Consider the following 24,405-nt stretch of genomic DNA (forward strand, 5'->3'; position numbering starts at 1 on the left):
ATACAAACAGAAAAGTATAAAATGAAAAGCTAAAATGCTGAAAAAAACATGTTACTATAGAACAAATTTAATTGGTATATATATGCTTGTTCCATTATTTTTTTATATGCAAACAAAGCTACTCACAAAAATAAAACTTATATTGGAGCAATACCTTTGCCAAAAAGATTTAATTCAATTTAAAAAAATACTGTCAAGTGTCAATGTCATTTGTAGCTTTAACTAGTAGGTAAGAACTGTCAAATATTTAAAAAAAAATATTTTTTCTGTTTGAAAACAATATTGTGTTCAATTAGGTAAACAAACAAAATGTGACTGTGAGTGCGTATTGGATGTTCCATTTTTGAAACGTTTATTGTATACAAATGTTGTATCCCATTAAAACTTCACAATGAAACATCAAAACCGATATAAGTATCGATATTCGCTTTTGCCGTTTGAAAATGGGTAAGTTTGTCAATATTTTATTTAATATAATTTGATACTGGCTAATAAATATTAATCTGAGATATTATGTAATAAGATTAAGAAATGTATATTATTATTGACCTGTGGCGTTTATTATACAACAAAAAATTTATCTAAATAATAAACCATATTCTAACTAAGCAACTAATAAAAATGAATAAAATCTATCAACAAATTCTAGTGAAATTATTACATCAATTAGATTATTATTTAGTATAACATCAAATATTTTAATAAATAAAATCAAAGTATAGTAACTCCACCATGCATAACAGAATATAAATGAAAATTTTAGAAGCATTAGTATATAAACAACATAAGTATATATTTCCCAAGTAGTAACTTATTCTTTTAAACTCACTGTAATCAAAATTAAATTCCACATGACTTGTGTGTGTGTGCAGAAGTGTTTACAGCATTTTAAATCTTGACAAAAACATGTTATCGAAAAGTGTTATGCTGGCACAACAATAAATTATTAATCAAGCTTTAATCCAAACTACAGGGGATGCAAAATACTAGTGCGCCTCACTGCTGTAGTCAAGTCTTGTACCATATGTGATGCGAGCTAGAAAGTCAATGTTTTTATGGCTTAGAAAAATTTGTGGGTATATTTACTGATTTTGTTTAGTTTAAAAACTTTTTGTTATATTAATAATTAGAAAAAGAAGTTTCATTAGTCTATGAATTTTAGTAAGAATATTTTTTTATAGGAAAGATAAAAAAGTATATGTATAGTTTCATGTCAAGACACAATGGTTTTTTATTATTTTTAAATGTACAGAAAACATTTCTAAACAGATTTTGTCACTATCAATATTTGTAAATAATTATAAACATTCACAATACTTGTACATAGTATAATATATATGAGTCCCAGAAATTTCGAATTCCTTGCTTCTATATATTCTTAAATAGTTGTAAGCTTTAATAACATTTATAAGTTAACTCAAGTCATCTCAAGTATAATTTTGGAATACTATTAGTGCCTAGGCCGGTGGATCTAGGTTGTGGATGCCTGTACCGCTATGATGGCGTGTTTTTTTAAATATTATAATTGTTATAACAAATGTTGCCGTTACGAGCATATAGAAAGTAAATATGTCTATATCAAAAACCCATTGTTTTTGATTGAATTAATTAATAAAATAAATTAATACTGACTATTAATACTAATAATTACTATTTAGATTATAATAGAAACACCTGAACCACTAAATAACAACTAAATAATCTTCTCGGTGACACATATAATATTTTTAGTATGATTGAAGTAAAAGTTAAAAGTAAAGGACCTATGCCGTAGGACTCTTTAGTAATAATCATCTTACAGTGTAAATTATTACCAAACAAGACTCAATATATATTTATAACTAATACTGATAGCTTATACATAGATAAACAACTACCCTTAATTAAGGTCAAAGGGATATAAAAAATGTTTAAACTAAACTTATAGATAACTTTATCCTCCACAAGATTGATATTAAGTAAATACAATTAGCGTAAATCTCACAGGAAACGAATAATTTGCAAAATAAATGTTAAAAAATTTACAGGCGGGTATCTCGAATTCCGAAATACTTGCCTAGTTTTGACAAAGATGAGAGGACTATTTAAACTATCGAATACACAGCCGCAATGATCACAACCTAAAGTTATAAACCAGCTTCCTCAATTGATAAAAAAATTGTGTAGTATCACTTGAAAATGTTCGTGTAATGACATAATTTGTGACAGTAATGTATTTTTAAAAAATTGTAGCGTAAGTTGTGTTATTATAGCGAATTAGTAAAAGTACTAATGTTATTAATAATTATATTTTTATTGTTGACGATGTGTCCGCTCAGTTATGATGAAAAGTTTAATCTACCCGAATGTCGAGCATTTCTCGATAAATAATAAAATGACATCGGAATAATTACTCATATTATTATCAACTTTATATTATTATAGTCTACTTACTTAAAACATATAAAAAAAACTTAAGTAAAATAGTATGATGATAGAACTATTACTTGGAACTGAATCACAGTTGTTCTTGTAATGCTAAAGATTTACTATAAAATTATGTACGAATTAAATGTACTTTATTAGTAGTAGTCAAATATAGGGAGACGTGTATAATATATCTAATAGTAAAACCTCATTACGGCAACAATATGAATATTTATTATCGAGGAAAATATACAAAGAAACTAGGCTGAATTGATAACCTCCCTCGATTTGGATTCGTACTGAAATACGAAAAAAAAAAAAATATATTTCGAGATATTTTGTGTGACAACAATAATAATAATTTCTAAATTACCTTTACTTTTTTTTTTGTTGAGTTAGACTTGAAAGTGAAACATGCGGAATCCTTGAAATAATTATTTATATAGCATCTTATTTAATTACAAAAAATACTAAAACAAATGAGCTGACTTTATCCTGTTGGTGTATAGCTATCAGCTATGCTTGAAACTCGCCAAATGTCATACTACTTTAATAGTATGCGTGTATTTGGGTCCAACTACTTATTTTAGTTCTACTATAATATAACTTGCAAACTTATTAACTTGAACATAGCAAATCTATATCTACTAAATACCTAGAATGCTTTTAAGTTCTGTTTTTTTTTATACGGTGAATAGATACGGTTTTTTTGCAGATCTTGGTTGGGATTTTTATATTTTTCTGTTATCAAACACCAATACTATTTATAGGGCCAATGTTATTACTGGCAAAGGAACATAACATCTTAAATCTTAACCGTCATTGGAGACACTGGTGATAATTATATTGGGTTATACTTACACCGCTATCAATGTGTGACTATGTTCATGAATTAAATAAAAGGAACGTCCATTAACTCTTTGGCTTCTCAGAAAAGAAAAACTATGATTGTGTTACGTAATGATTAATTAACTACCCACTTATATTTTCTAGACAATCTAAGGCTGATTTAAGGTATCGAATCCAATTTGTGTCGTCAAGTAAGCTTTCACAAGCAACTTTGAATAGTCTTTTTACAGAATTGTATTATAGAATTTATAAACTAGTTGCAATTTTTAGTTAAGCTTATTTAAATTATTTATTAAATTTAAAATACAAAGTTACGATAGTAAAACACATAAATATAAAATATATCGTACCCAAAAGTTAAATATTATTAGCGCAATTCTATCATCTGTATAATGTATGTTAAATAATATGCCTATTTATTAACGTTTTAATCAAAGAATTTCAATTTATAAATTGGCAAAGTTAAAAATAAATATGTGTTTCGCATATGTGTTTACTTAACAAATTATAACAGTAATGCTATTTATTTTCATTTAAATGTTTTTAGTTTATATTAACATGCTGTTCAAATAAGCACCAACGGCATTTAAAAAAAAACGTTTTAAATTACCTATCAAGACGAGTCGTTTAAAGAAAATACTAACTATTCAATCAATAACATTTAATTATTTGCTTAAAGCTCCAGTTACGTCAAAAGACACTGATAGTCTCTAAATTTGTAAAAAAACCAACATTCTAAGTATGTATTCTGGTAAATTTTCTAAACATTCACCTCTCATTTTAGCCCCTCAATGTTTGAATTAAAAAAGTAGCCTTTATCCATCCTGGTGACTCAAACTATACACACCAAATTTAAACTAAATTCAGCGATTTAATCATGAACATGTAACAAACAAAGCTACTTTCCCATTTGTAATAGTAGGTATCAAGATTTTTATATAAATTACGTGCTGATTATGGCTAACATGGTCTACCTTTATTTTACAAAAATAAGTGTGTATTACCTCCATATTGTTCCCATCAGCGCCGTGATGACCTGACCCATACACCATCTAAGCTTCGTTATTAATATTGGTTCTGTCGTTAAATACAGATGTATGGGTATAAAAATCGTTCCAATTGATTATTCTGTTTTTAGGTTTTCCGATGCGATATCGTTGAAAAGATGAGAGTTATTTAATACGGGATATTTACCATATTTTTTATTTGAAACTGTAAAACACTGGACAAGTCAAGTGCATGTCAAATAAATAAAACAAATATAACAAGTGACAATAGTTGTGGCGTGTGTGTTTACGTAGTAAACGTACGAGAAAGGAGGTCCGATATGGACACTTCTAACAAAATCAACATCTACCCGCAAACTCCAGACTCATGAACAAGACATTCGTAGATAATATCTAAATATCGAGCTCCACCAGCAAAAAATAAAAAATCATGGTAAATATCCCGTATTAAATGACTTTAATAATAAAAATAACCATGTCAATTTAAATTCCTATAAAGATCCCTAAGTACCTACTGAATTATGTATAGTTTTTTTTAATTGACAGATTGTTAAATGGGCCACCTATTAGATACACATATACGACCAAATGTGTCACCAACCTTGGGAACATGCGCCTATAATTACAACGACTCACCGAAAGTGACACAACAGTACCTATATGTATTGCAGTTTGTAAAATTTGTGATGATTGACTGGTGGTCTACCCAGGCGACCTGGCACGGAGCCCCAAACAAGTTTAATAATCCATTTATACTTTTTAAAGATCAAAATGTATGCAAGGTTTTCGGTTGAATGGTATTAAGAAAACTACCATACAAAATTCACTCGATCGATTGAACATGCAAATATCTAGTAAATTATTTGTGAATTGAATTCTAATCGTGCCAACGATGCACATTATTTCACGGAGAATAATGTTAAAACGAAAGAGTGATCAATGTTCTCGATATTCCATTATGAATTAACACATTTTAGTAGTTGGAATTTATTCGTGAATCCTTAGCCAGATTTTAAACTAATTTAACACTGAATACATCAAAATGTTTAGTATAATTAAAGGTCATACGATATAGCCCATTGGTATTCGTACCTTTTGTATACCTTTTATTCATTGCCAGTATCTCTATGTTTGTAATTATCTCTGCTAAGGTATCATTCTGATTCTGTTGGAACCGTTTCAAAAAAAAAAATATTTATTTTAATTGGTAACAGGATTCAACTTGCCGAGATGGGTATTGTACATTGACGATTGGTGTTCAAATCCAGGAAATTATCACTTAATTTGAATGTAAAGGTAAAGGGACACATCCAAAAAATCTACCAATTAAGAAAAAGAATAACTTAAATATCTAAGTCTGTACAAACGCAACTGAATCGTCATTATATAAATAAATATAATGTGTACGATATACATATGTCGATTCTATATAGGAGAACCGACAAGAAACTTGGAAAATAACCATTTTTTAAACATACACAAAACAATTGTCTGACCCCGACATGATCGTTGTCTGTTACAAAAAAAAATGCCTTTGTCGTATCGCTATATCTCGTAATGTATAATGTTACTGTTAGAAAGGCGTAGTATATAATTCGCGTATCAACAATGCCTTAATAGTGGGGATAAATCGCATGAGTGCTGATTCTAGTTAGTATAGTGAGAGGCGCGGGCGTCGAATGACTAGCCGGCCAATCTGAAAATTATACAAAGTCAAGGCAAAATCATCTCTGCACCGTCGTGCGTAAAACCTTTTTCGCATAAACTTTGTAGTGGTTGAGAAATAGTGACCCCAGTGCAGTGTAACAATGAATGAAGATAACTCTGTTAGTGATGATTTAAAACGCCAAGCGGCTATGTTTTATAATTCAACGGAAAGGTTTGTTTTATATCTTTTTTTTAATTGTAAATCAAGACAAAAACGGTCTGTGTATCATTCGATATTCATAACATTTTTCTGCTCTGTTTAACTTACGTAATGCTAGCTTAATGTCGAAATTATAATTGTATAATGAAGTACAGGTTTATTATGAACACGTTTTAAGATTTGTAAAAAAGCTGCTATTGCTTGAAATTGAAAATGTAGATACTGTTTTTATTTCTAAACATGTTTGCACATGTCATTGGCGAAATAATATAGGCACAGGTACGAAAAAAGGTTACAAAATAAAACATTTAACAAAGTAATTAGTAACTTTATATTATCTTTTGCTCTGGAATCGTACAAACAGCGCATTCTTTGGTTCACATACATTAAAAAATAATTAACTTAATTAAAAATTATTAAGTACAAGTTTCTGAATTGTTTTTTTTTTTTGTATAAATAATAGGTAAGTAGGTTTCATTCGGTTACCGAACGTTCGTATTAATGATGAAGTCGTGAGCAGCATACGAAAACATTAACAACTACGTGAGGAATATAATATGAACATATAAATTATAACAAATAAATAGTTATAAACAATTTTTTTTTTTATATAAGGCGTTGTAGTGCATACAAATATTTTAGCTTACGCCGTCAAAGCTTCGTTCGAAAACAAGGAACTCGTTACAAGGCCGCCATCTTTTCATTCTACATAATTTGAATATTTTAATGTTACCGGTGTTCGATTTTTAAGTTTGTCATTCATATAATAAATGATAGTTTTTTTATTTATTCGGCAATCGATAAAAAAAATAAGAGTTATGAATATTACTAATTAAATAAAGCAAGCAAAGCATCAATACAATATTGTTTGACATTACATTATGGCGAAAGGAAATTGTCATAGTGTATAACAAGATAGGGGAAAACCGCTGGCTTAGGGTGTCCCTACGTAATATGTGTTTGTTTATCGGTATTTTATTACTCGTGCGATGAATATCCAAATTATCTGCTCGATATGACGTCATCTGATCCTCTCGACATTTTATGCTCCCCTAGTACAAGCAACCTTTAGTTTAGTCGAATATATGAATGCAATATATGAAATAACTGAGATGGCCCAGTGGTTAGAACGCGTGCATCTTAACCGATGAGTGCGGGTTCAAACCCAGGCAAGCACCACTGTTTCATGTGCTTAATTTGTCTTTATAATTCATCTCGTGCTCAGCGGTGAAGGAAAACATCGTGAGGAAACCTGCATGTGACAAATTTCATAGAAATTCTGCTACATGTGCATTCCACCAACCCGCATTGGAACAGCGTGGTGGAATATGTTCCAAACCCTCTCCTTAATGGAAGAGGAGGCCTTATCTCAGCAGGCTGTTAAATTTTTTATTTACTTTTTATATTAATTAACACGTGTATCCGCGATTATATTAAAAGCATAAGTAAAAACGCATTTTTATATTTAAAATAAAAAAATAATTAATACACTTCGTCTGCGTGAGTATGTCAATAAAAAATTTACTATTAGATCTTCCACAGTGGTTCTTATCGGGTCCAGATTTTATAAGTCGTATTTCTTTTGTTTTTTGTTACATAACTACATATATTATATGTAATGATATGTATACAATGTGGCATTAAATAAATAAATATTGCTAATATTTTCTTAAATATTTTTTTAAACTGTAAGTAGGTACTATAGGTACATATAAATATTACTGAAACTTGACCTAAGGTTTTCCTTAGTACAATGAGTCACTATATAATCTGATAGATCGTTATCATAAACCAAAAAAAATAACAATTGTTTCTTTTTTCATAGTTATAACAAAGTTTTTATACAACAATCGTAGGTTTATTTAATAATTTTCCTAAATCCAACTACCGGTCTCACATTTCAGATACAATTCACATATTATATGATTATAAAATACACGTTTTTGCGGCTGGTAGGTAATTAAACATAATGACTCATCGTATTAATTACGCATTCGGTCTCAGTATAATAAAACATACTTAAGAAATGCTTCAATTTGCATTCGAGACTAAAATAACATATGTTATATTCGAACCAATACGGCTTGGGAACCTTCGGAGAAGCCTCCGGTGTTGCAGATCCATGGGCAATAATCAGTTTCCATCAAGTGAGCCTGTTGTTCGTTTGCCCTATATATTAAAAAAAATGTACCCGTAATACCAGTAAATAGTTACTGGTTAAAACTCAATGGTAAGGGTTTGTACAAGCCCGTCTGGGTAGATACCGCCTACCAATTCAACCGCCCAACAGCAATACTTAATATTTTTGTGGTCCGGTTTTAGTAGTGAGTGAGCCAGTGTAACTACAGATAAGTGTTTTGAAATCCGTCAAAGAAACGCAGTTATCGATAACCATAACAACATACATAAAATGTTACTATAAGTATGAAATACTGCCTGTGCCCACGATTTCATACGCGGTAGAATTTATCGAAAAAATCATGTTTACAGTCTAAGTTAGTCCGTATTACATTAGCTATCTGCCAATGAAAGTCCCATCAAAATAGGCCCAGCAGGTCCAGAGATTAGTCAGAAAAAAAGACATACAGGCAGACAGACATAAATTATAAAAAAATGTTTTAGTATATGTGCTTTGTTTACATACATGTGCATTTAACAAAAAGCTTATTTTAATATTACAAAAAGACACTTCAATTTTATTATATGTATGTATGTATGTATGTGTATAATACTTATATTGACTGTCGTACCAATTTCTCTTCTTTTATAATAGCATATGTACATAAGGCCTTAAGACTGTTTGTGTGAATATTAACACAGTCAGTCAAACGACCTATCTACCGTATTGTGCTAATGAATCATAACATATGTAGGTATACCGTAAACATCTTATAGAGATATAAACCCAATCAAAGAACTTTGACCGCTTTCTCCCACCCACAAGTATATAAATACGCGAAAAGTTTAACGTAGTATATTTTTTTAATTAAATTACTCATTTCTACTAAGACACTTTCTTATGTCTCTATCGAAGTAACACATAAATAATTGAATTGATCATTATTTTTGAATTTGGATAAAAATAATTACAAAAGAAATTCGAAGACATATAAGCAACTACTATTACATAAAGTGGTGTAATAATATATTTCAGATAATCAATTTACGAGCCTCCCACGGAAGCCCCTATCGTCAATTATTGCGGACAATTACTTTTCAATCTATCCGCTAATGACTTTAGTGATACAGTGACGGAGAATGCAGACACTTCTCGTGTCAACAAATCTCTACAACAACAGCCTGTAAATTTAAGGTTTGGAATACATTCCACGTTGTTCCAATGCGTCTTGTTGGAATGCACATGGCACAATTTCTATGAAATTTGACACATATAGGTTTTCTCGCGATAATTTCTTTCACCGCCGAGCACGAGATGGATTATAAACACAAATTAAGCACATGAATATTCAGCGATGCTGGCCTGGGCTTGAACCCGCAATCATCGGTTAAGATGCATGCGTTCTAACCTCGGGGCCATCTCGCCTCGTCGTGAATCTCTAAAAATATTCCTATATTCTACGCCTCTATTGCTCAAGTTTTTATTTAAGTAACAGCCATTTTGAATATTCAATCTTGATTTAAATGAAATATGTACTTCAATGTGAAAAGCTAACGATGTTTAAATGCATAAGTTCGGGTTGGATAGAACTTTATGCAAATTATACATAAGTTTTGTAGCTTATCTACGAACTCTATACAGAGTACATACGTACGAACTGCATAAAATAGGTAAGATTCGAAATAATTTAAAATTGGTAACATTTTGAAGCAGCGGAGTAATTTGGTAATCGATTGGAATTTGTAAATGTAATAATTGTTTACCAGTATTTCTTAATCGTAACTGTAGATTGCTTTTTACCTGTACAGTCAGAGAAAGAAAAGGTTCGTCACCTTAATCGATCTATTTTTGTGTGTATGAGCGATAATCTGCTTTACTGTATATGACATACTAGCTGTGCCCGCACTCTTGTGAACGTTTTTTTTTTAAAACGTGTTAACGTTTTAATTTAACAAAAAAATAAATAAATATTGTAGCCTAAGTTACTCCTTATTATATTAGTTATCTGTCAGTGAAAGTCCCATTAAAATCGGTGTAGCCGTTCCCGAGATTGTAAAAAATTGTAAAAAGTGTTCCTTCCATATATGTACTGTGTATACATACATATGCATTGAGTAAAAAGGGGCTATTTTAATATTACAAACAGATACTCCAATTTTATTATATGTAATAAATTGGGTCGCAATGATTTCATGTTTAGATTCAAAAGGTACTAAGAGCTTGAGACTTGATAAAGGAATCAATTTGAAAACTGACGAAGGTTTTCTTTCTTTGAATGTACCAGGAAATCATAATGAAATCAGAATGTACGTCATAATCCTTTTAAGTTATTTACTAACTTAACGAGGCAGCAAGAGAATGATCATTGACCATGCGTGTATACGACCACTTGTTACTTTCAAATAGAGGTTGCATCAACCCATGCGAGTTGTGGCTGTTGAATGTCAATCTTTTATGTAACCACTCGTAAATGCTTTATCTATATAAAAGTAAAGTAACAGACTGTAAATATCCCACTGCTGAGATAAGGCCTCTTCCATTAAGGAGAGGGTTTTTGGAACTTATTCACCACGGTTTTTCAATGCGGGTTGGTGGAGTGCAAATGTGGCAGAATTTTGATCAAATTAGACACGTGCAGGTTTCCTCGCGATTTTTTCCTTCACCGCCGAGCACGAGATGAATTATAAACACAAATTAAGGACATACTATATATAGTCGTGCTTGCCTGGGTTTGAACCCGCAATCATCGGTTAAAATGCACGCGTTCTTACCACTGGGCCATCTCAGCTTATCTATATAAATATATAATTAAATTAGAGTGTCTTTTTGTTTTATTAAAATAACCGCTTTTTCCTACATGCTTATTGCGTCTTTATGTACGCCTAGATCTTTAAAATTACACAACGGATTTTGATGCGATTATTTCATACATAGAGTGATTCGAAAGGAAGGTTTTTGTAGAATGTAGATAATACATGGAAAATATAGTAAAGAAACAATGATAATTTTAGAAATATCTAATGTGCTGTCAATAAACAAATTGTGTAGTATATTGAGTATCAGTACTGCACCCGTGCATAGCTGGGGCGGGTCGCTGGTGTATGAGTAAGTGGTGCATATACTAAAATCATATTTTCTACAATTTTTGTCTGTCTGTCTATTTGTTCCGGCTAATCACTCGAACCATTGGAATGATTTGACGGGATATTCACTAATCAAATCCCAATAAACTTTATTCAAATAGGCTTTAATACTTTTGAATCGTCATTTTACAATTAAGTGAAGCTACCACCGGTTCGGAAAGTAGATTCTACCGAGAAGAACCGGCAAGAAACTCAGTAGTTACTCTTTTTCAACGTTTAAAAAATACAAAGTCAAATTAGTTAAATACAATTACTTCATTAATATATCCTGCTTAGGAGTCAACAGGTATTAAATTCACGTTTTTTCAAGCACTGGTAGATGGCTGATGTTATAAGGGATAATTTAGGCTACAACAATAACTTTTTTGTTCACGAAGTCGCGTGTACCGCTAGTCAAATATATTTTTAGAACCAGAAGTAGGAAGTAGATTAACCTCTAAAACAATTATCTTTAATTTAAAATAACAATCAATCTACCACAATAGAAAAACATCTCAATGTGTCAACTACGAATCTCCCCCTTTTTTTTTAAAGGGAAGTTGTGTGACTTGACGCAGATGTTGCTTGTTTATTCCAACAATATAATTATGGTGATTTCACCTGAGACATTCATTTAGTGGAATTTTATTTTTGACGAAAATCTATGTTGATATTATAAATGTGGAAGTAACTCAGTCTGTCGTTCTTTCACGACTAAACCGCTAAACAGAATTTGATGAAACTTGGTATGAAGCAAACTTGGACTCTAAGAAAGAACATAGGCTACTTTTTTGCCTGTGACAGGATAGCCAACGCACTAAAACGCAAGCGAAACCGGGGGCGACTACTAATCTTTTATAACTTTTCTCTATTTAGATTGGGTCCAAACAGTGGCCTATATACATCCTTGAGATTCAAACTCATTTCATAGTCTTCCAACACTGGTTCATAAATTTAGCCGTTAAGGTATAACGGATAGACATGTACCTGATGACGTAACTGTTTTTGTAGTTCAGGTAAAACACACAGACATCTTTCTAAAAACACAGAAGTTTGAACTGACGTATCTCACTCGTGAAATGTTGACAAAAGATTTACGGTGGTACGACATTTTGATACCTATATCCTGTAAATATTAGTATCATAATAATTATTATCGCATAACACATTTTGCCATTTACTTGCTCTAAGGCGTTACAGAATATCTCTAAAAGTGTGCCATATGCAAATCTGCCTATACATTTTCCAAAAAGAATATGCAGTGTTTGTGACCATAATAGCTTGATCTACTCATTAAGGTCAAGTAAAATTATACATTAAATAAATAATTCATCAGTCGATTGACTTGAATAATTGGTACAGCAAAATATAATAGAAATAACTTGTAAATGTCCCTCTTTTGGGCTACGAGCATGTTCCACGATACTGCTCTAATGCGGTTTGATGGATTCATAATTGACAGAATTTCGTTAAAATTAGATACGTGCAGGTCTCTTCACGATGTTTTCCTTCGCCGAAGAGCTACAGATGAATTTTAAGCACATGAAAATTAATTGTGCTTGCTTGGGTTTGAACCCGCATCATCGGTTATAGATGTACGCACTCTAACCACTGGGCTATCTCGAAAAATCTGGGCACTCGTAATCTAAAGCAAAGTACAGCATTGTAAACACGACGATTTGTTTAACAATATTTATGCAACTATCTCAAAATGCGTACATTGACTGTGAGCGCTGTAATGCTACGCTAAGCACATGTTTAAATAATGATTAACAATGTGTTACTGGAAACCTATTATTACGAAAACATTCTACTTTCGCTTAATATAAATATACTAAAGTATTTAAAATATATATATTTGTCAAATGTACTTTGGCTATTTTGAAAGGTTTGTTTCTATTTGAAACACTTTTGCAATTACAGTAGTTTTTTTTATTTTTTTATTTACGTTAGTGCTTAAATTCATCCTTAGTATTTTTTTTTTAAATAACATAAATATTTTACGTCAAAGAACAAAAAAAATTAGGTGAATTTAATACATCTATGGACGATACAACAGGAACACATTAATCAGCGTTTATTAAAATTTAACAAATAAAAAAATCTTCCATTTAATAAAGGCTTTTAACCATTGACTGAAAATTTCGCAATTAAAAAAAGAAGGCATATTCCTAATTCAAAATCCATCCACAAACCATATTGTCAACATGATTTTTGACCTAATTCCTCTCGCACAGCCTGTAGATAAGCAACGTCAACTAGAGTTATAGCAGGATTAAACGGGATAAAAAGGGACCGGACAGAAATGGCCGGCCATTTCGTGTGCCAAGCAAGACTAAGAATACTACTGTTTAAATAATATTCGTCTATGGATTAAGTTTACTCTATCATAAAGGAATTTGGTGTGAGCCGCTACAAATGAGGTTTTACTTTTTATTTTAAGTAGAGGGACGCGCTCGCTCGTTTCTTTTCTGTTTTGTTACACTGTGACTCCGTGGAACATTTGGAGAGGAAATATACGTTATGTATTACTTTATGTACACCTATATATATATATATATATATATATATATATATATATAACTTGCTTTTATAATCAACTTTAAAATGATCATTACACGAAAATTATAATCAAAATGAATTTTAAACAAAATAATGACCAATATTTGTCCTTGATAAGTTTTGACAGTCACCAATTCGAATGTACACTGCACATTACTTCACTTCCGATATTATCTGTGTAATTTCCTGTGCAATTAATTCTACACATTCTCAAAAATTACGCTATCGATGTACATCTATTCACTTATGAAGGCAGGTCCACGTTAAATTATACATAACACTTCAATATATTATAAGGTATGAGATCGAACTATGAGATTTTTGGAAAATACTCACATATAATATAGTACCAGATTTTGCTACCGATTTCGTCCGCGTAGAAGTTAAAACAATATTTTTAGTCTAAGTATGTTAGCAAAATTTAGACCCTTATGTAAAAGTAGTGTATTTTATAATATTTTTGAGGATATAACTATAGTTTAGCAGTACTTGATATTTTTACATATTTAGGGGATTTAGACCCTTTTAAGAGAAAAAAAATCTATCATACCTACATGATTAAAGCCGTTTTTATATTTTTCATTGATACTTCGCTCCTATTGGTCGCGACTTTATTATTTATTCTTTATTGTACAGAGACACACACAGAGAAATAAAAATAAATATAACATAGAATTGGCTTTAATAAAACAGGCTTACAATTTTGGTGACCTTATAGCGATTTCTTCCAGGCAACCAACAGCGACTTGACAGTTTCAAATATGACCAGTTCCTGCAATTCACGTGAGCTCGTTCAACAAACTAGAAAATCAAACACTCTTTACCTTTCTTATATTAGTATATATTTCTAGAGCAGGTCACTCTGATTTCCACAACCTTAATCGTTTCATATAATATCATCGTCATTATTTTTTTGAGTAAAACCTTACACTATAATAATCAGAGATTGGAATGCCTATTTACACTACAACGTATACTACGTTGAATTAGAAGTATTTTCCGCATTTCTATATGTATGACATATTACTCTGTCGGGAAATGTTACACGTTCATAGCCTTGAATTAATAAGATTACATTTATACGACATATTATAGATATATATATCTTTTGTCAAAATTAATTTTAATTAAAATTATATATTCAAAATATGAAATCCGTGCATGATTTTATTTTTCATTTTAACAGTAACTCATTTGATAATAGATTTAAATAACGAAAAAAGATTACGTAACGTTTGCGCTTAGTAAACATACTCAGGATACCCAAGTATTTTCTATTATTTTTGACTCACCATTTTCGCTTGGTACCTACTTATAAATAAATTTAATAGGACTACGTCAAATCTGCGGGTCTTGACAGAGTTGCATGCGAATATACCTTACTATTTTTCCTAATGTTTTAATATTTGTAAGAAAGTATCGTCTAACTTTTGGTATGAGAGTTTTAGCTCCAGAAATATTACAATATTTATTTATTCTTAATAGAACTAAGTTTAATAATGTTCTCTCTCTTCTCTTCTTAAAAGAATAAAAGAGAAAGGATGATATACATAGGGGAATGTGAAGCTACGTCATTATTTATGATTTTCAGCGAACCACGATGTTAATAATTTTCTTCAAGTATTGTCCTTGAATTCTGCAGATGCACTAAGAATAAGTTTTTATATTTCCTTTTCCGAGGAAATTCAAAGAAAGCTTTGGCGATGCAGTCGTTTTCATTATGGCTTAGGTTGTGTGTCTTGAACAATTTAAGAGTATCTTTCGTTTTTATTTTCTAAGAGAAAATAAAATATATTATTTTGAATGTTATTTCAGTAAGAGGCTTTGTGGAATACTTGTTAATAAGCAGTGTCTATAAACATTGGTACTGTAAGTAATATTAATCAGTCTTCAAATCACCAGTGACCCACCAACCTTGACGCTAAGATGTTGTGTCATTTATGCCTGTGGCTACACAAGGTCACTATCTTTACACAAAACACAATTATAATCAATATAACTGTTCGCTAGTCGACTAAATGTTAAATGGGTGGAAATACAGGTGGAAAACAGAAATACTTGAAACAACACAAGAAAAACTAGAGAAAGACGAGGTCCTACGACTAACTAATACCTGAAAAGAAAAAGTAACATATGCCATCCCACCTACCCACATGACACGATAGATGCAATATCGTCAGAAATAATATGGGATATTATAAATAAAAAATTTAACAAATAGAAAAGCCGACTTCATACAAAACACTATTTTAAAACAAATAAATATGCACTAAAATGTAATAAAAACAAATGCGTATTGAACATATTTTTTAGAGTCCTAAGTAAAATGAAATGAAAATTATTAAACTACTTCAAAGTCGATCTACGATTATATAACGTAGTTATAGTTATTGTTATATTTGGAACCGGTGTCAGGATATAATTAAAATGGGACCCCACGGGAAGCATTATTTCAAACAAAAAAAATTATGATTATGATAATTATTAAAAAACAACCAATAAGCTTATACTAGAAAACAGAATAACATTCGTTCTGAAAGTATGAACCAGCGATAGGCCTGAAACTGAAACAATTTGCTTACATTTTCATTGTTACAGTATTCTCACAATTCGGATCGATATGTGTGACGTTCAAATTAAAACGATCGATTGTGATTGTAATACCTCGTGCGTTGAAATAATATTGATTAATTTCCCATAATACGTTTGGTGACTAATACGATAAGTATTTCATATGCGAATAAGCTGAAACAAAACTGTCGCATGGAAGATATTTTTTTGAGACAAAATTAACCTTAACTTTGCCCCAAATAACCAAACTTTCTCCCAAATATTGGCCAATTACCTCGCCTCTGACCTCGACGAAAAAGCGAAATGAACTGCATAGCTTTGAAGTGAATCTTGATAGTTTGGTGCCTCGAGAGCTTGATAGCTGCAAAGTTTTGAAAAGAGAATAGTGTGCCTATTGCCAAGCCGTAGGGATGCACTAGATTATAATATATTTTTATTCTATTTAGACATTGGCACTCTAAGAAATATGAATCATTCCCTTAGAGCGTCAATACATCACCTAACCTCGGAAAGGAAAAAAATATGTATCTCTTTTACCTGTATATACACTGGCTTACTCAGCCTTCAATTAAGAACACTACGATCCTAAGTACATCTGTTTGTACCTACTACCATGTAAACTAATAATACGAACAGTAAATTATTATTGATTGTTTTTTACGATAAGATAAAATATACTTTTATTTCACAATGATATGAAAGCTACATTGTACCCATCATAAAATTAACAAGGATTAGAGTTGAGTTATCATTCTATAGTTATTGCAATGTTCCCTTTTAAATGGTTTTATAAGCAACCCTTTTTTCAAGTTTAAAAAAATTCTTGAAGGGTTTGCCTGTTTGGGTAGGTGCTCTGATAGCATTTTAGTGTACCAATTTAAAGGCTGAGAGAATCAGTATAACTACAGACCTGAAGAAATTAACATCTTGGCTCCCAAGATTAGGCGGGGATGTTAAGAACATTAACATTTCTATGGCTCACGTGGTCATCTTTATTCTCCAAATTCAAGCATGCTCTGTAAAAACTCTACGTACCCTTTATTTAAATCTAGTTACTAATTTAAAAAAAAAAATCTTAATTAAATAAAACTAATTTTACTTGAAGATTTTCTTGAATAATTAGCCTTAATAAGTCACAGCTTTACATGAGAAATATTCTTTGAGATTATTCTGTGTTTCTACAAGTTTGATATCAAGTACACAAAGTTAACAGTGAAATAATTTAAATATAATAATTAAGAGCTGGGAATTACAGAATTATTATTATTTCTATAATAAACCGTGATCGTTTATAATTTTCAATTATAAACGATCACGGTGTGCACTATAATGTGTCCTGCGTAGTTGGCTGTTCTGCATGAGGATGGCGGCCGATATACGTCAGGAAGAACCATCAAAATAAATGTTTGATGTATTTTTATCTCATTCTTGAACTGTTCAATAAGGTACATTTCTATTCTAATATGCACTAATTAAAAACAAAAATGACCATTAAGAACAATCGTGGCATGCTGAAGATATCACGAAATCATTGCTTCGTTTTATTGCGTCGTTAACTAAACTCCCGATGGTATCATTACGTCGATGGCAACCGTGGGATGGACGTGGATGGTGTCAGCCGACCTAATTAGCCTTTGACCCAATTACGTTTTTAAGAGGTCTAGAGGAAAATTCAATCTATCAATTTAACTGATCGTTGAAACGATAAATACATTCATCATTTATTACTGAACCGAGATGTTTCAGGGGTTAGATGTGAATCTTAACTAGAGAACGAGTATTAAATCCTGCGTGGGTACCATTATTGCTTTCATATACCTACATATTTTATTTAGGTTGTCCGATTAGCTATTGGACGTGGTCGTCCATACATTGGCGTAAGAAATATTAATCCCTCCTTGCATGGCTAATGCCCCACCAAATTTGGAAACTAATATGTTCCACCCTCTGTGTCAACATTTATATTGAATCACACACAAAAACTGGAACATTATAATACTAAGTTTTGCTCATTGGTGGAAGAATATCTTAAGCGGGCTTACGTAAAATCCTACCTCCAAGAAACAGACATATTTTTATTAAAGTTTTAATGCATATTAGGTATTTTCTCTGGCCACTGCACTACACAACATTCTGCCCTTCAAACGATCTCCATAACAAACGCTATCATCATTACATAGTATAAAACAAAGTCGCTACCCGCTCTACACTTCATTATCACCGTTACATAGTATAAAACAAATTCGCTTACCGCTGTCTGTCCCTATGTACGCTTATAACTTTAAAATTACGCAACAGATTTTTTTTAAATAAATAAAGTGATCCGAGTTCTTCTCGGTTTTTGTATATAAGACATGGACAATATAGTAAAAAAACACTAATAATTTAAGAAGTTCCCATTGTGATGGGGGGTATAAACAAATTATATAATATATTCAGTATCATTGCGCATTGCACCAGTGCGAAGCCGGGGCAGATCGTTAAATAACTATATATATACAAATTATATGTACAAAAAAAATATAAAGGCTTACGTTGTTGTTATTCTATTTTTGACAACAAAAAAAATCTAAGCATTATAGTAAAATGACAACGCATTTTGGAAAATGTGTCACAAAGGCAGTGAACAGAAATGAATGTCTAAATTTATAAAGCTGTCCTTGCTTTTGGACAGAAAAACTTTTGATAATTTCCAACTAAATAGTAATTATAGTTATTGAACGGCAATGTTTAATATATTTATTTCGGTTACAAGGTTAGGAATCAAAGCAGAATTTCCTTTACGGCTATCAGAATATCTATTTTTGTTTTCCGTTCACTTGTTTTATACGTGGGTTTGCAGGCTTTCCTGTCTATATCCTATTTGTCTTTGATTAGTATTTATGAGCCAAGATGACCCAGTGATTACAACGCGTGCGTCTTAACCGATGATTGCGGCTTCAAACTCAGACAAGCACCGCTGAATATACATGTGCTTAATTTGTGTTTATAATGAATCTCGTGATCGCCGGTGAAGGAAAACGTCGTGAGGAAACATGCATGTGTCTAATTTCATAGAAATCTGCCACATGTGTGTTCCACTAACCCGCTTTGGAACAGTGTGGTGGATGTTCTAAACCTTCTCAAGGGTAGAAGAGGCCTTAACCCAGCAGTGGGATGTTTACAGACTGTTGTTGTTGTTGTAGTATTTATATAATACTACATTTCGTATAATGTCGGTCGTAGTGTACTAGGTATAAAAATAATTCCTAAAAAATAGAAACATTTTACAATTGCATCTCAATAAAGTTATTTCGTAAGTTTGGATGGCGTACGTACATACATCAAGGAACATGATAAAGGAGCGGATTTAACGTTTCGTAAGTCGTCACAAAAAACAACTGGTTGCTAATATGTAATAACGATTAGTTGAATATATTTTTATAGAAAAATTTAATAAATAAGATTGAGGTTTGAGCCTTTTTTCTTAAAACCTCGACCGGATGAAAAACTTGACCACTAAATTGATGGTCAGTCGTTCAAAGCAAAAACGTTGACGAACGTAAAATAATAATACTTAGTATAAAAACAACACGCAATTTGTAGTCGATAAATTTATTGTTCAATTGACGAAAATTAGTGTAACCAATACAAAAATTATTCGTGAAAAAATGTTTCGAAATATGCAAATTCATATAATACTAGTTTGCTCCCGTATTAGGGGGAGTGGTCGAATGTTTTAGATATATAAAAAAACCTATAATACCTTTACTTAGGCTGGGTTCAAGCTAGGTTTGGGTCAGTAAAGCGTAACACTCGGACGGAATTCCTTTGATAATTTTAATATTAGTCGTTTTAGACCGGGGGATGATAATGACAAATTAAATCGTTCGATACTCGTTATTTTTCCGATGCGTTCGATGAATGCCCACGCAATTGGGCCGCCGGTTCGAGCGCTGTGACCATCATTTTCCTTTTTGCCTTTACGTAATTAGACCCCTGAAGAACCGCCATACTGTTACAAATGACCAAATATTTTGGCATTATCATCTCCCGATCTATTTCGTAAGTTGGTTGAATTTATATCACTAGGCTAACTTTTATATTTATGTGATTTGAATAAAATAATAATAGTTTATTTTTAATATTAATCTTATTAATAATAAATGAAACAAAAGAAATCAAGTAACAAAGTAGTCGCTGAAATTAAATGTTTGAAATGTCATGAACACTAATGAAAATGACGCTAATGATTATGACAACAATGGCAGTATATGACAGGTAAACGTAGTATCAAGATTTATTATTAAAACACCGCTCATAAGGTCGCATATTGTAAAAACGTGTAGATTTAAATAACCTAACTTTGGAATTTAAACTTTATTAGAATCAAGTAAATTTCACTTTCATAATTATAATTAGTCAAATGTAATTAAACAACACGGCTATTTTATCTCCGTAGCTAATCGCATCGATTACTCTACTAATGTCGACGAAACGCACCAACAATGGACGCATTTGATATAATGTAAGTACAGTCGGGGTAAGAAAAGGTTCCTCACCTCAAGATCTATATTCGTGTGCTCACTATGAGCGATAATCTGCTTTACCGATCGAGAATATATAACACTGACAGACATATTTTGACAATTCAGTAGAAGATACCAAGTCTAATTTGAATTTGTAATGACTAATTACGCTATTAAAAAGGTTTCATAGTGACATAAAACTAGACGTAGTCCAAAGATGTTACCCTACTTGAACCAAGTTATCATACTATGTAAGTTTAATTTTATATGCATTAGTCAGTTTAGTGCTTCAGTTTCAAAAGGTAATAATAGTTTATGACTTGATAAAGGAATGAATTTGAAAACTGACCAAGGTTTTCTTACTCTGACTGTTCTTAAAAAACATTACAAAGGAAAAAGGTTGAGGAGAACGGCAGCCGAGATGGCCTCTTCCTGCCGCACGCATTATCGAGGAGTACGGGGTTGAGATCACCGTCACCTGAAGAAAGCTCATTTGAGCCACGAGCGCAGCACTGCACTGGAGACACGATCACAGCCTCTCCAATCTGTGCTAGCAGATACTCTCCAGTCTGTACTGGGTGGTAATTTCACCATAACCCTGTTTTTTAATCACTTTATAATACTAGTATATGTTAAATATAGTCTGTATTAATTCTGGATGAAATGGTGTCTCATGGTCTAATGGTTTGTAGAAAGAATTGTTGTTGAAAGAATTATTATCATCGATTCTATAGTTACGGAGTTTATCAAAATTAATTTAAAACATTCTTTATTCAAATAGGCTCATAAACGATTAAATTATCTTGTTACGGTACTGAATTACGTCTAAAGGTACCACCGGTTCGGAAAGCAGATTCACCATTCCAATAACGCAGTATATCAATAAAGTAGTAAAATTAAAAAATATATATATATATATATTTATCCTGTCCCTAAAATTATGTATACATTTCCTTTTCATTATTTATATTTCTCTATTATATATTATAAATGTGAACATAACTCTGTCTGACTCCATGAAAGGACATAGGCTACTTTTTTGCCTAACACATGACAACCAGCTCTCTAAAATGCGAGAGAAGCCGCGGGCGAATGCTAGTATTAACACAGATAGGATAGATAGATAGATTACTTATTACTGTGAAATTATCGTTAAGCAGCACATTAAAATTACGAAAGGATCCAAAGTGGAGACGAATTTCACAATAGCGTCTGCTATTTTGCTTGGCTCGTTAAACATTATCAAATGGCAGGAAGCGTTTTAGTGTTAAGATGTTAAGGATTTCAGAGATTTGTGTCTATATATAAAAGTATGTCTTATATTAAAGTATTAAATAGAACCGAGATGGCCCAGTGGTTAGAAGTAGTTTTAACCGATGATTACAGGTTCAATCTCAGGCACTACTGAATATTCATGTGCTTAATTTGTGTTTATAATTAATCTCGTGCTAGGCGGTGAACGCAAACATCGTAAGGACAGCACATTGGAACAGCGTGGTGGATATATTCCAAACATTTCCAGCAGTCGGAAATTTTTGTTGTTGTAAATAGTATGTATAATTATAATTAATTTTACTTGCTAAATTTTACACGGTTTCGCGCAATTTGGTCTGTGTACCACTTATTAAATATTCTACCGCCAAACTTGGTATGGTTGTGTTCGAATTGGAAGTGTGAATGAGGTTGTGCAACAAGCACAAGGGATATAAATCCTTAATCACCAGACGGCTTGCACAAAGACCTACCACCAAGTTAAAAATGGGAAGTGCAATTGCGCTCGACATATACAAGAAAGGTGTCGTCTCGGCCCTTTCAGACTGCCTGTTCTTCTGTTTATAGAATAGGATCTCTCAAGTATTTTTTTTATATTTAATGAATTAGCTAAATGTCATTAAGGCGGTGGTTAAACAGTACAGTTTAGCAAAGTAGTTAATAGCACAACTAAGTAAGTTAATTAGCCTGCGACAATAACAAACAACAACAACAGCCTGTAAATTCCCACTGCGGGGCTGAAGGCCTCCTCTCCCTATGAGGAGAAGGTTTGGAACATATTCCACCACGCTGTTCCAATGCGGATTGGTGGAATACACATGTAGCAATCATCGATTAAGATGCACGCGTTCTAACTACTGGGCCATCTCGACTCTGCGACATACATAACATAATCAAAATTACAATAATAATAGATTAAGGTACTAACTAACTTATTACTTACTATTACTAATACTTATTTAAGTCTACAGAACTGGAAAGTAAATCAATATATTACATTATAATTTAATTCGTCGAAAAGACAATCTACTGAGTTTTTTTCCGGTTTTTCTTAATATAGTCCTGTTAAATTACGATGCAAAAATGCTCGTAAAAGTACATATATTTGGAGATGTATCAATAAATTTTCATAATCAAACATGTTACCTCAGCCACGTTTTCTTTAAAACGTTTTCAAATATGATATTTATATGCCCTTAAGGAGTATTTACTCAGTGTTATTGCCCCTTATTTACATTATAAGGTAAAATACAGTTTGTGTAGTCCTGATAAATGTGTATCATTTGATCAAAGTTTGCTTCTCAAAGAAAAATGTTAATATGTTGAAATAAATTTGAAAATCCTTCATTTTTCATGGAGATAATTTAAAAAGGGCTTATAAGAGACTAGCTTCTGCACGCGACTTCAACCGCGTAGATTTCGGTTTTGCAACAGGATTGCGTGTCTCGAAAGAAAATCAAAATAACCCACGAAGATAAAAAATAAATAAATAAAATAAATAGAAGTAAGAAGATTCTGGTTGATTTTTTACACCTTGTGTCCGAAAAACCCAAATATCTTAAGGAACCCTATTTTTTCCAAAATAAAATTTGGCCTATGATACTCGTAAATAATGTAGCTTTCAAATAGTGAAAGATTTTTTTAAAATCGGTCCATTAGTTATTGAACCTATTCATAAGGCCATTCAGAAGAGGGTTTGGGACATATTCAACCACGCTGTTTCAATGCGGGTTGGTGGAATGCACATGTGGCAGAATTTTGATGAAATTAGACACATGCAGTTTTCCTCACGAAACATCGTGCATCCTTCACCGCTAGCACGAGATGAATTATAAATACAAATTAAGCACATATACTATATAGTGGTGCTTGCCTGGGTTTGAACCCGCAATCATCGGTTAAGAAGCAGCTAAGCATCTCACAAACAAACGAACAAAATTTTCTTATTTAAAATATTGGTGTAGATAAATTTCTTGATATCTTTATGTGATAGTTTTCTCTTTACCTCAAAAAATCATAACGATTTTACAATCTTCTATTTTGTGTTGAATAAATTCATTATGTACTTATAAAAACATACAAATCTACAGATAATTTAATTTTTCACGGCGTAATGTATTAC

The 24,405-nt window shown here is 31.7% G+C and overlaps 1 protein-coding gene across 2 annotated transcripts in view; it reads left to right on the plus strand.

Moving 5' to 3' along the window:
- The first annotated feature begins 235 nt into the window (after window positions 1-235).
- LOC124530607 (vesicular glutamate transporter 1) overlaps window positions 236-24,405 on the plus strand; it is a 52,825-nt gene continuing 28,655 nt past the window's right edge. Inside the window, exon 1 of one of the 2 annotated variants that reach the window (XM_047104838.1) lies at window positions 236-447. In XM_047104838.1, the coding sequence (XP_046960794.1) occupies window positions 392-447 (56 nt within the window). In that variant the 5' untranslated portion in view covers window positions 236-391. Of the gene's footprint in view, window positions 448-5,927; window positions 6,142-24,405 lie in introns of those variants that run through there. The other variant, XM_047104837.1, reaches the window with a different exon arrangement.

The sequence above is a fragment of the Vanessa cardui genome, chromosome 6, assembly GCF_905220365.1.
Source record: "Vanessa cardui chromosome 6, ilVanCard2.1, whole genome shotgun sequence".
NCBI lineage: Eukaryota > Metazoa > Arthropoda > Insecta > Lepidoptera > Nymphalidae > Vanessa > Vanessa cardui.